We start from the raw sequence: 13,311 nt of genomic DNA, 5'->3' as shown, positions 1-13,311 counted from the left end.
GAACTTGCTTCCAGTAATCAGATAAAGACTTCTGTAGCATTCTCTTGATTTCTTCCTATTTGTTTTTAGCAATGACAAAAGATGAGAAGGCTTCTACCCTAAACCACAGCAAAACGGGAATTATAGTTATTGTTGGCATCATCATCCTAGTTGGAAGTGGCCTTGCAGGATATTTCTTCTACAAAAGAAGAAAGAATTGCTTGCCAACAAATGACAGCTTTGAGAATAATTTGTATTTTAATGGTGATGCAGTTCCTGGAATTAGTGACACAAAGGATCTTGTGACCAACATAGAGCAGAATGAACATGCAACACTGTAATGTAACAAAAGGAAATGTAAAATGTAATGTAATATGTAATATAAAATGTAATGTAATAAAATGTGCCTTGTTTTATTAAAATTATGCAATTAGAATGAAGCCAAAGGTATTTTCTCATGTGCAATTACTGTACTAGCCTGTTTCTGTGTGTGTGTAATGTCAAATACTGCATTAATTTTATTTTGTAGTCATTATATAAAGTGAAAGATTTCAGATCTCAGGATGTGGTGATCACACTGGTGAATGTGGTTCTTAAGAAAAGTGATAATGTTGGCTAATTATTAAATGCAACCATAGAAATGGATAAAATAAATAAAGCAAAATCCAAGAGCACCTTGAATAACACACACAAGATTTGAGGTTTTTTCATCAGATTTGTTTCAAACCATGCTAATGAATTCAAAGCTATTCATTAAACATCTTCTAATTTTATCATCTTTCAAGTATTCCCATGGATTTAAGTACAGGCATAGTCACTAGAGAATAAGACTGTATTTGGAAAATTTCCCCTTTGAACCACATGGGCAAAAAAAGACCTTTGTGATATTTCAGTTCCACAACGTCGTACAACACAGAAAACCAAGACTGGAGTACTTGCAGTTTATGTATTCTAGGATTTTATCAGGTGAAATCTGGGGGCAGATCTCTGGAGTGGAAAAGTGTGGTAGATAGTAGCTGCCAGTTTTGGCTGGCCACAAGTGGGTTTGTGGGTGAGGGGTGATGAAGGTCATGGCAAAACTTCCTTCTTACCAGGCAGCAGTCACTGGGAAGAGAGAGGAAGATTGCCTGAGCATGTTCTGGAGCTTTCTTGGAGCAGAAGGTTTCTGCAGAGCTGTTATAGTGATTATGTGTTGGTACTGCTCTCTACAGCTTCTCAATAAGCAGCTTAGGTTTGTGGGATGTGTGCTGCAAGTGAAGAACAATTTAGCTTTACCAACATAATAGTTACTACTGATTTTATTTGCTTTCAAAAATGGTTAAATCGGCTACTATTTATGGACATCTTCTATTCCCCAAGGAGTTTATATTCCTAATTTTTTGTAAATCCTGTAAAATGTAAATCATGCGTGATTCCTCACTTGCTTACAAAGATTTGCAAGAATTGATTTCATGGTTTCAGATTTTGCTCTGTGAAATAAAAGTAACTATGTTTGATTTTTAAAATAGGTTTGTATTTTATAGTCTCATCTAAATAAGACACTGTAATATGATAAAGTGAAAAAGGAGATGTTACCACAGGGGAAACATTCCAGGAGAAGTTGTTAACAAGTATTATATTAACCATATTTTCCTGAATCTGTCTCAGGATTAAATCTGCTTAAAGACAAAAAAAAATGTGAGTTGAGGGATTTAGTAAAAGTCTTAAATTACATACATATGTAGGTAAGATGGGAAAATTTGTCCAGGAACTCCTTTTCTCTGGCTCTGCTCTCTTTCTCCCAGCTGTTCCCTTGCACTGTTCCTACTGCTGTTTCCATTTTTAATATACAATTGTTTAAGCATGTTTTTTTCAAGGATCAGCGCCTCTAATGGTTTTTTATGCAATCTGATGTGGCTCCTGACTGATTAACAATGCTAAGGGCCATGTTGTTTCAGTTATATGGAGGAGTGGTGCCAGGCAGAAATTTATGTGAAACAGACAATAAAAGGCCAAGAGAGCCTGACTGAAATCCCAGCCTCACTGTGCTGGCTTTGAGCAAACAACAAACAGGTGCAGTCTCACCTAAAAGAAGCTCAGTCCTCTTCTGGGCCCTGCACAATCTTAAAATGGTGTCTGTACACCAGTCCTTCTCCATATAACCTTCATTCCCATGCACATATGCAAAGGTATGGCTGCAAAGAAGACAAAAATAGAGGAGATATCTCATTTCTGGTTCTTTGCCATACTTTTAAAGTTCATCACTGAAAAGTGTCAAGGAGGGAATCTAGCCATTGGAGCCTGGATAATTCTGAGCTCATTCATTCATTTATTTTTCCTGAAATCCAGCATCATCTCTGAGTTGAGGTGAATTAAAAATGCCATGCACGTTAATAGCTGGCATTTAGTAGTAGATTTAGTAGATGTAGGTTCTTCTGTGTCAGTTCTGCTCTCCTGTCCAAACAGATATAGAAAAATAGAGAAGGTTCCAAATAAGAAGCCCTACTCTGAAGATGGAGCTGCTTAGCCTGCTCATTTTAGAAAGAGTGTAAGTTAAAAAGACTTGAAAGATTTTCAGAAGAGGGAGAAATTTAAACTGCATGTCTTACAGTATTTCCTATTTCAAGACAATGGAAATCAAGCAAATTTCCCATTAAAAAGATTGATATCAGTAAGTAGCATTTACAGCACAGGAAATCCTTATAGTTCCATGTCATAAGCAGAAAGTGAGCACTGATGCTTTATACACAAACTATAACAGAAAGTTTTGAATAGAAGGTAGAGAAACAAACTTGAACACTTTAAAAAATATCTAATTAATATAAGATCAAATGGAAAGCTTTTACCTAGGAACATAGATAAATAAAATATGCTTCTCTATTTGACTGGAAAAAAGAAATGTGTCTTACTGGAAATGAGTCATGTTCATATGGACACACCCTAATTTTAAATTTACATATTCTGATCCTTCACCAAATCTTTCAAGCATTTTTTACTACTGACTGCTATTCATATTGGGGCTGGTCAGGTGCCTTAGAATCAAATTGTTGCTCTTGTGATCTCTTACCTTGTCTCCCAAGTAGATGACATGACGTAGGGGAGGTCTCAGGCTGCATTTTGCATAGAGGCACACACACACACAGACACGCACACACACACACACACACACACACACACACACACACACATGTATATATTCACAGAGGAATTGGGTTCTTGCTTTTCTGCAACATACTTGCTGTTAAAACAAGGAAAATAATTCCTTGAAAAACAAGATAATGAATAGTGTACAAGGGAATATGAACGGAAAAGCAAATAAATGTTTTGACAAATCCCTAAGAGTTTATATCTATAATCCTCTGATGCTGCCAAGATTTCTTACATTTGATCAGGTGGTTTAGAAAAATGAAAGGAAAAAAATCATTCATTATGTAACCTGAAAATAGAAAAATAGAAAGGTTGTTCCCTTTTTTATTTTAGGCTAGATGTTCCTACTGAGGTTTAGAGTGGTTTTTTTGAAAGAAATAAATGTTTATAACTTGGAAACTGTGATTGTATTATGTGTTGGGATTCTGGATTGAAATCTTATATCAAGTTATAGCAGGCTAAATGATCACAAAATTACTTGAATATTTTAATAGAAGTGGATTTTTAAAAAATGAATGTAGGGAAGTATCCAGTTGAATCCAGATGGCCTCACCCATCCATTTCTGTGAGCACCTGAGGAATGACTTGATGGCAATATTCAATAGTGTGTAAGGTTTTGTCTCTTCACATTGCTGTGTTTCTTGGTACACTTGTGTTTAATTCTCATTTCCCCATTTTCTCTGAAAAAGTTTGGACTTTAGAAGAAAGGTGGTGAATCTGCACACTGTGAGTGTAACTTCCTGCCTGGGAGCAGAGACTGCCAGAGGAACAATGCTGACTCAACACAAACCCCAGCAGCTTTTGTTCCTCGCCACTTTTAAAGCGTCAGGCTGTGCCTTGCCAAATGGCAGATCCTGGAGCACATCTTCCCAGCCCTCTGGTTTGCTTTCCTGCTTTGTGGGCTGTGATGCAATCTGCTCAAACACACAAACACTGAGGTAAAGCTGACTTTAGTATGTTTTACACTTGTTCAGCCTCTCTCAACAGATTACCACTACCAGTCCCTCACCAACCACTGATCCTTGTTCAGAACAGAACCATCTTCCTTTTCTCTGTTGTAATTATCCTTGTTACACCCTGGTAGATTTGGATATTCTGAGATGTTTTATACAGCAGAACCACAAGACATATTTGTCTTGCTCCTGAACAAGGAAGGAAGGAAAATTGGAAAATTGAGGTTGCATGTTAAAACACTCTGCTTGACTGCAGCCATCCTTACAATATGGATCATAACTTAGTGAGTAATTGGATTCTGCTGCTTTGTGGAGCAGCCCTCATTTCCTCCTCTTTGCTCAGGTGTCTGTATCCTTTTCAGGCTCCCTTCTTCACATGGCTTTGCTCTAACTGTGCCTGCTGGCCTTGAGGTCCCACCATTCTCCCTCACTGTTGTGGCTTTGTTCTACTCCAATTCCCTGCATACATTATCAGACCCAGTCGTTCATCTACATCTGAGTCAGGGTAATAGCAGCAAAGTCCCACAACTCCATGTGGGTGTCCAGGGTTTTCACTACCTGCAACAGAAGCAATTTTGCTGCAGATGCAGTATTGCAGAAGGAATGCCACACCAGCCTCTCCTGGAGGTATGGGAAATGAAATTTTTCAAAGTCCATGTGCAAAAAATGATGCAAAGCTTCCACTGGAGTCCCTTTTCTTGTTCCTGTGCTCTAAGATTTTTGAGGTCTTTAAACTATTATGGAGAAAACTTTATGAAAGTAAACATCAGAATTTGGCCAGAATGCCTGTAAGGTGTATACTTTATGGGGTGCAAACTTTCACAAACTAGTGGCACTAAAAATGAGGCCATATTACTCATCAGTTTAGTTTTCCTCACTAACAATAATTGAAAATCCAGTATTTCCCAGTTACAGGTTCTTTTCTTCCTACAATTATGTGTATTCTTTCCAAATTTTTCTCAGCTGTTGCTGTCAGTTGGGTAATTATTCCTGCATGTAGTCAAGAATGGAGCAAAAGAAAGAATAGGTGTCTCATGAAGAACACAGATCTGACTTTCTATAGCTTTTTTTTCTTTTCTGTGGAATTTGAGGCATGGAAAATTCTGTTTCTCTCTGACTCCAAGGTCATAGTTACTTCATTTGTGTGGTGTCCGAGCAGATTTTTCACAATACTGCAGTGCACTCGGGCTTTTTTTCATCATGTATTGATACAGACAAATTTTTCTCTTCTTTTTTACTTCTTTTATTTATTTCTGCAAATGAGACAGTAATCTCACCTTTTGGTAAAAATAATGATTCTGAGATATAACGTATGTCTTAAAAAGTCCACACTAAAATTACCTGTTAGATCTTATACTTCCATGGCAAACTTATATACATTAGAAAAACTAGCTTAGGAAGCAAAGTTTGCTCATTAATGTATTATTTCAAAATTACTCATGTGACATGAGACAGTTCCTTATTTGAAGCTCAGAACTTCCCTGTATCTCTTGGGTCTTAAAAAGGGTTTGTTAATCCACTTCAGTGCAGTGGGGTTTTCTTGCAAGGCACTGATTTGGTCTTTAGCATCAAGACGAGGTGAAGGGAAGAAAGGAGTGAAATATTTGCCATGTCTCTCTACTTGTCCCTGATTTTTCTTCTCTCCATTAGCACATCTCTTCAAATGTCTGGTAAGTCTTTTTCCTCTGCTTATTGTGGAGGTTTTCAAGTTCTTTAACATGTGTTAAATTATCTCCCTTAGTGGGCAGTGAATTTAGATCTAGTCACAGCATATGATTTGAAAATGTCATGTTCAGCTTGAAGTTTGGTAATATCAGCATAGGCATTCTCTTTCCTTAACCCAGGTTTCAATGTGGTATATGAGTGAAAGGAATATGCCAATAGATGTGGCCATAACCTTGGCAGTGCTGATTCTTGAGAGAGCAGACAAAATCTGATTTCACTTTAGTCCATTGGAGGCTAGAAGAGTTCAGTACAGAGCAGTGAACCCTCAGCATGCACAGAACTACTGGCTGATGTGTGCTTTGAGTATTTTGGCAGCTCATATAGACCATAGCATACTGATCAGTGCATATTGAAAACTCGCTTCCAAGCTGAGAGCTTTAGGAAGGACCTCAAAATCTCCCATCCATTAGATCTCTCACCCTCCTACTGCTGAGATGAAAAAGAAATGACATTGTGTCTTTTCTATGGCAAGTTCCCAGCTGGAGAACTCTGGAAGTCGAGTGCTATTGCTTGAATGGTAGCAGGGACCACCCAATGCACCAATGATCTAATCCACCACAGGCAATTTCTTCTGGGCATGCTTTTGGGTGAGACCAAGCCAGCTCAAACCCATCCTCTGCTAACCTGCCCAAGAACCACTGCACCCAGAGAGCTCTGTCAGGGAAAATATTACCTGGCTTGCTCTGGTCCATAGCCTTTCAGAGCAACAATACCAAGGCTGTTCAACCATTCCCTGTCAGCTTTGGGGTGGGGGGCTTATGAAGGCACAGTTAAATACTCTGGCCTTGGCAAGAACCCTTGGGTAAAAGTCGATGGCACTGCCGAGTGAGTTGGGTGATGTTGCCTGTCACCTAGAAGGGAGAAAAGGGATGCAAGCTGAGATGCAAAAAGAGTGAAGATTTGCAGGAGGCTTTTTGTTGAAGCTGATCTTAAGAAACAAAACCCTGATGTTCAGCGTCTCACATTTCTATTTACAAATGTAGTTATTAATAGCACTTAGGATACTGGCGTAGTTTAGCTGTTCTTAGAACTGATGATGCTGCAAGTTGTGGCTTCCCTCCTGAGAAACTTACAAATAAATGAATTTTTGCACAGCTGCTAAAAATTTCCAAGATAATTAACCAAAAATGAAAAATACACCATTTTCTTGGTGAGCTGAAAACTACAGTGTTTTTCTGGGCCAAATATAAATTTTTTTTAAATTTTGAGTATGTAAATGATTTTTAATAGCTCTAAAGCAAAAAAGTACTCTTACTTGCAGAATTTAAGCCCATTTAAATATGATTTTGTGTAACTTTGAAGAAATGATGAAATGTAGTGAAGGTCATTTTTGACATGCATTTTGAGACCACTGTGGTTTCAGGAGGGCTATGAAGAAGAGCAATTTCTCTTGAATAGAAAGAGCTCTATTTTCAGTTCTTGTGTTTTTTCATTTTAAGAATATTTTCATAAATGTCCTTCATACCAATGATTAACTTCCCTTGATTTATCTCTCTATGAGCTACATATGCTATTTTTTGGGGTTTTTTGTTTCTTTGGTTTTGTTAGTTGGTTGGTTTGGTTGGTTTTTTTTGTTTTTTTTTTTTTTGGTGTTTGGATTGTTTTGGTTTTTTTGGGTAGCAGACTGTCATATAGCAACTAATAGCCTTTATCTCCTAAGAATCCTCTCCTCAAATGTTTGCATTATGATTTTATTTTATAGGTAGGGAAATATTTTCAATCTATAATGAAGATAACAAGCTCTGTGCCCAGGCTCAGAACTCCAGCTCAGTCATCACCACCACTTGTGATGAGCATGATGAGTTTCAGAAGTTCAGGTGGGTCTCTCCCACGCAGCTGCTGAGCATGGCACTCAAGCTGTGCCTGGGAGTGCTCGCCAAGGACGACGAGGCTGCCGTCACCTTGGAATCCTGCAACAGGACAAACCAGCTCCAGTGGTGGGAGTGCAGAAATGAGACACTTGCTACCCATGGCAAGGATTTATTTCTCAACTATGGCAAGGGGAAGGGGAAGAAAATGAGGCTGTCCAAAGTATCCAACAAAGGGAGCAGGTGGAAAATCCACGGAAGTGCAGACAGCGTGTGCTCTCAGCGCTATGAGGGTGAGTACTGAAATTCCATCTCTATTTCTTGGTAACTTGACTGCCCCTTCCTACAAAGCATGCCACTGTCTGCTAGAGGGGCAGCAACCATTTTCTTAGGGTGACATCAGCAGAGGAGCTATTTATAAATAGGATGTAGAAATGAAAAGTGAATATATCTGTATGATTTTCAACAAATATAGCTCTATACATTTCTACATAACTTAAAAAATGCAATTCTTTCAAATGATAGAATAAAATTACAAAGGCGCATGATGCAAACATAAGGAAGAATGGCAATTCTGTTTGTACAATAGAAAAAGGAAACCTATGACTGTTTTAAAATATATCTGACCAACTTGTAGAAGATATGATTGTGTTATATGTAGTTTTTGTTGTTGCTTTTATTTGGTTTGACCACCCATAATCTGTAAGTGAATTTCTAGTTTAGATGGATGGAATTCACAACTAACATTATCTACCTAGTGTTTCCCAGGCCTAGTAAAAAAAAAACAAAACTAGAAGAAACAAAAGGAAAAATGGTGCATAATGGTTTAGGATACAATGTTTTATTAGGCTGAAAAAAGACCCCCAGAGAGTAAGATCTTTTCCTACAATTTTATGCCTCTTGGGCTATGTAGTAGGGGCATTCAGGATAAAGTAATCAATGTTCTTTTTGTTGTGACACTGGTATGTTGGGAATTTAAATAACAATAGAATAAATTTTTGTTGTACACTACAACTGTTGCACTGGAAAGACGTTCGTCATAATTTTGTACAGACAGCAGCAAATTAGAATGGAGAATGATGGGGTCACTTCCTAGCAAAGTCCTTGCAAATTTAAGATACAGCTTCCTCTCATGAAGACTAACAAAAATGTTGTGATACCTCCTTTCCAAGTTTTTTCAACAATGAAGAGGAAAATAAAAGAATAAATAAATATATATTATCTAAGGACAGAAGTATGTATGTCATGGGAAAAGCTGAGTCACAGGGACCTCTGACACAATAGTCCAGAAAGCAATGGCATGACAAAGTTCTACAGAAATTAGTTTGAGGCCCAATTAAGTGTTTGAGAGTCTAAGTTCTGAATATTTTGCCATAGTCATACCTGACTGGCACAACCTTTAGAGGCTCAGGGTAACAAAGTACTGGTGTGTTGAGCCCTGCATGACTCAGTTTGTCCATGGAAAACTGGCCATGAGTGTCACTGTGGTGAGCATCTGATGCCAGCTGACTGTGAGTACTGATCTCTGCTTTTCTCCATAGACATCTATACCCTGGGAGGAAATGCCTTTGGTGCACCCTGTGTGTTCCCTTTTAAGCACCAGGGGAAGTGGTATGCTGAATGCATCCCTCGGAGGGACGATGCAGACTCTCTCTGGTGTGCAACTTCTGCAGATTTTGATAAAGACCAGTTGTTTGGAAAATGCCCACCTAAAGGTAATTTATTTATGAAAATCTCAGGAAAGCTGTTGAGCAAAAGTGTCATGCACTGTCATGGTCAAGATGCTCTTGGATGTGGAAGTAGCAATGGACAGTGAGCTGAATTCTGGCTTGCCCAGTTCCCTAGTGAGCTGTGCCACAAGGACATGAGGCATCTGCTCTGCACTCCCACTGCCCTACAGTGTCCCCAGGAGTGGTGCTTACAGGGAGTGTTCTGAGGGTGGTGACTGGACTGATGGATAAAGGAAGAGGAAACCCTAGGACTGGGTTTCAAGGCAAAAGGAAGTGCGGTGGAATGAGGAAGGTGAGATTTATCAGGAGACTGTGATGTATTATAGGATGGAGGAGAGACAGGAGGGCTTTAGTGAAGAGAAGGGTACAGGACACACTGAAGGCAGTGATCCTCACCTGCCTTCAGTGCTTCCATACCCAAATTCCCTGCCCTTTCATTCCCACTTCACATACAATTGTGTGGAAATGGTAATTTCTGTTTTATTGGGTGGTCTAGAAGAGCATAAGATGGATCTGAAGGGAAGACACAGATGTGAAGACCAAAACTTCTACATAGTGAAGAGGGATATGCTTGTAGAGGTAGAATTTATCAGTGAGTGGGTTAATGTGGACTGAAATGTGAGAAGTAGGTGAGTTACATAAATAAAAAGGAACAGGGTCAACGTAGGAAAATTAGGTTTGTGAGGATAAATAATTCCTTATGTGATTGAAATATTTTTAATACTGAATGGACAAAGTATATATATGTGAGGCAAAAGCTACTTAAAAAGTATGAAATCACAGTTATGTAGTTTTAGCCTGCATCAAAGATTTATTTTCTGGGTTAGTAAACATGATTATCTTGTCAAATTGCTGGTATCTTTTTTTATAGACACCACCCACAGTAACTTTTGGAAAACAAATCCTGTGACAGAAACACGCTACCAGATAAACTCAGAGTCACTTTTGACATGGCACCAAGCAAGAAAAAGCTGCCAGCAGCAGGATGCAGAATTATTGAGCATCACAGACCTTCATGAAGAAATGTATTTATTAGGTAAGGTAAAAATACCCTAAAATAATAATAATATAAAAACCGCACTGTTTAAAATGTTAGTCAGATCCAAGGCTTTAACATGGATACTTATATTTATCTCATAAAATAGGTCCCAGTGACCCTGTTGTCCTTCTCACAAAACCCTGTATTAAAATAATGGAAATAATCTAACTTATACTGAAAAATTATATTACTCATGCTTTAAAATATTATTTCCAGTTTTATTGAATAATTTTTAAAAATCAGAGCCATTTAAAACCTGACTATTTGTTTTGGCCATTTAGGGCTCACTAGTGACCTGGGCATCAATGCAAAGCTCTGGATCGGTCTCTATGGTGCACTTGACAGTGGCTGGAAGTGGACTGGGGGAAGTCCTTTCAGATACCTCAACTGGGCCCCAGGTAAGTGCATTTTTCTTAAATGATGACAAACATCTGGGCCAAAATTTCCTCCCCTTCTCTCTCCTCCTCTCCCCTCTTCATCACAGTGACACTCCCCTGTCACACCTCTTGGGATTTTTCACTATAAAGAATAATACCCCTGTGGCTTTGCAGCTGCAAAGGTCTTGCACATTCCCTCCTGTGAAGAGGTGAAAAGTTTCACTGTTAACAGAGGGATTCTGTTGCTTTTTTTTAAAAGGAAATCCCGCTGTGGAATCTGGAAAAATATGCGGGACTTTCCAAGGCAGGAATGGCAAATGGGAAAACCAGCTGTGTGATCGGAAACTGGGATATATCTGCCAGAAGAGAAACACCTCCTTGGATTCTATCACCATTGCCTCAGGTACACTGTCAAAAGCTAAGGCTGCTTTTACAGTCAGTGAGAAATATTGGGAGGATGTCACACATGAAAAGGCAACATATTATCAAAACAAAAGGCTTACACTTGTTGACCTGGGTCAAATATTGAGATAATTTTAATTTTCTGGCTCATTTTAAAGATGAGCCAGAAAATTAAAATCTGGCTCATGTTGTTCTAAATGTTATTCATAATTTGGAAAAGAGCCCATGGTATACTGAAAAAGGCAATTAGGAGTTTAGCCATGTTATCCAGACCATGAAATATTGATAAATATCCTCTGTTTTGATATATACTCTAAACCTATGTCCTGTTAAAAGACGTGAGCCAGAGTTCATGCTCTCCTGCTCTCTGTGACATTTTTTGTACTATTCTGAAAGGAAAAAATCAGACTATGCATCAGGAACCTTTCCCCTGCTGAGCTCTCTCTTTACTTGAGGCAAGCTAGGTCTTAGCTATGTGAAGAAATAGGTGTGCAGTTGCTTAACTGGGAATTCGCAGGTTGTAACTGACTTCACAGTACCTCCCTCCCCTAATATATATGAGTATCTGAGCTTGTACACCTCAGGGGAGCATGCATATCCTGTAGTTTCTGGCTGTACCCAGGCAGCTCACTTGGAAAGGTTTCTGACCCTGCTAACCATCAAACCATGTCTGGATGTTGCTCAGGGTTGCAATTTGCCCAGCTCCAAACCATGTCCAGGGAGCATCAGACAGAGCAGGACCACACACCAATTCTGGGCACACATCTCCCACACATGCTCCCCTCTTCAGTTTGCTCTGTAGGTGCAGAGCAGGGGAACTTTCCAAGCAATGGAAGATGGGCTGGCCATACTGAATTCATGCCAGGAAATCAGTGTTGAACAAAGTGTGTGGCATTTCTGTGCAGCTGGAATGCCTGGTATAACATTTCTGGTTTAATGTGATTGTGTCTGGACTCTCTGATATATGGTTTGGGCTGTGTAGGAGCCCCAGCCAGGTCCTGAGCACCTGCTGTTTCCAGAAAAAAAATATGAAAAGCTATAAAATTCACCAAGATATAGTCCCTGAGTAGAAAAAGAGGCTCTTTTTTATAGAACTTGGCTGTATCCAGAGCCTCACTGACAGGGATTTAATGTGGAGTTGTGCCTTGTACATTCGCCTGCCAAATTACTCAGTATTTACTTAATCCTGTAAAACAGTTTTTTGGGAGCTCCAAGCACAAATAGGATGGAAAAATTTGTTTGTTAATCTTTGTACCCTCAGACCTTGGCTTCTCTTTCAGTATGTGCTCCAAAATTTCAAATTCATATTGGCACAGGTAATTTTATTTTTGATGTAAATAAGACACTGAATATAATGTCTCATTAATAACATATTTTTTTTTTAGGTGATTCAAAGCATTTTAAATGCCCCAGGGAATGGGTGGCCTATGCAGGTCATTGCTACAGAATTTATAGAACACCAAAAATATGGAAAGAAGCCCAGTCTTCCTGTAGAAAAGAGGATGGAGAGCTGGCAAGCATTCACAATATTGAAGAGTACAGTTTCACAGTGTCACAGCTCGGGTACAGTGAGTATTCCTGAAGATCACTTTCTTTTTTTTTTTTTTAATCTAGGATTATGCTGTTGCTATTATTCATTTAATCATTATAATCATGGTATTTTTTTTTTTAAGTTCTTCAGTCAAAAGTGGGTGTGAGATGTAATTATTCCATTATAAGATATATCCATACCTACAATTAACTTTGTGTTCCCAGAGCCAGATGATGAACTCTGGATTGGTCTAAGTGACTTCAGGATTCAAATGTACTTTGAATGGAGTGATGGCACACCTGTGACTTACACCAAATGGCACCATGGAGAGCCAACCCACACCTGGAATAAGGCAGACTGTGTCCTTATGAAGGGACAGGTAAAAATCCCTTCCCCACTCTCATACTTTCTTCTGGCCTTTTGCATCCTAAAATGAAAACATTCACAATTAAAAACAAAAAATCTTAAACTGTTTAAGGTTTAATTTAGGATATGTTGCTGTGGAGGGATACTCAAGACCAGGTCTAGGAAGCTGTGTGATGCACCAGAAGCAGTGCACTGCCTGGAGACTTTGTCTTCTCTGAGGCAATTCCCATCTGAAATTGGTTGAAATCACTCATCATCCACATGCAACATGACTG

At 38.9% G+C, this 13,311-nt stretch overlaps 2 protein-coding genes across 2 annotated transcripts in view; both read left to right on the top strand.

The window, feature by feature from the left end:
• The window catches only part of LOC102061532 (mannose receptor C-type 1), a 53,078-nt gene extending 51,594 nt beyond the window's left edge, over positions 1-1,484 (top strand). The window contains exon 30 of the mRNA XM_005480297.4: positions 70-1,484. Within this exon, the coding sequence (XP_005480354.2) occupies positions 70-320 (251 nt within the window). The 3' untranslated portion in view covers positions 321-1,484. The remainder of the gene's footprint in view (positions 1-69) is intronic.
• Positions 1,485-5,543: 4,059 nt separating this feature from the next.
• LOC102061817 (macrophage mannose receptor 1) overlaps positions 5,544-13,311 on the top strand; it is a 31,340-nt gene continuing 23,572 nt past the window's right edge. Inside the window, exons 1-8 of the mRNA XM_014269476.3 lie at positions 5,544-5,728; positions 7,486-7,884; positions 9,133-9,306; positions 10,193-10,357; positions 10,642-10,758; positions 10,997-11,140; positions 12,525-12,707; positions 12,895-13,049. Of these exons, the coding sequence (XP_014124951.2) occupies positions 5,668-5,728; positions 7,486-7,884; positions 9,133-9,306; positions 10,193-10,357; positions 10,642-10,758; positions 10,997-11,140; positions 12,525-12,707; positions 12,895-13,049 (1,398 nt within the window). The 5' untranslated portion in view covers positions 5,544-5,667. The remainder of the gene's footprint in view (positions 5,729-7,485; positions 7,885-9,132; positions 9,307-10,192; positions 10,358-10,641; positions 10,759-10,996; positions 11,141-12,524; positions 12,708-12,894; positions 13,050-13,311) is intronic.

This window comes from Zonotrichia albicollis, chromosome 1, assembly GCF_047830755.1.
Source record: "Zonotrichia albicollis isolate bZonAlb1 chromosome 1, bZonAlb1.hap1, whole genome shotgun sequence".
Lineage (NCBI taxonomy): Eukaryota > Metazoa > Chordata > Aves > Passeriformes > Passerellidae > Zonotrichia > Zonotrichia albicollis.
Note: the sequence above shows the minus strand (reverse complement) of the source record. Positions and strands in the feature narration are given on the sequence as shown.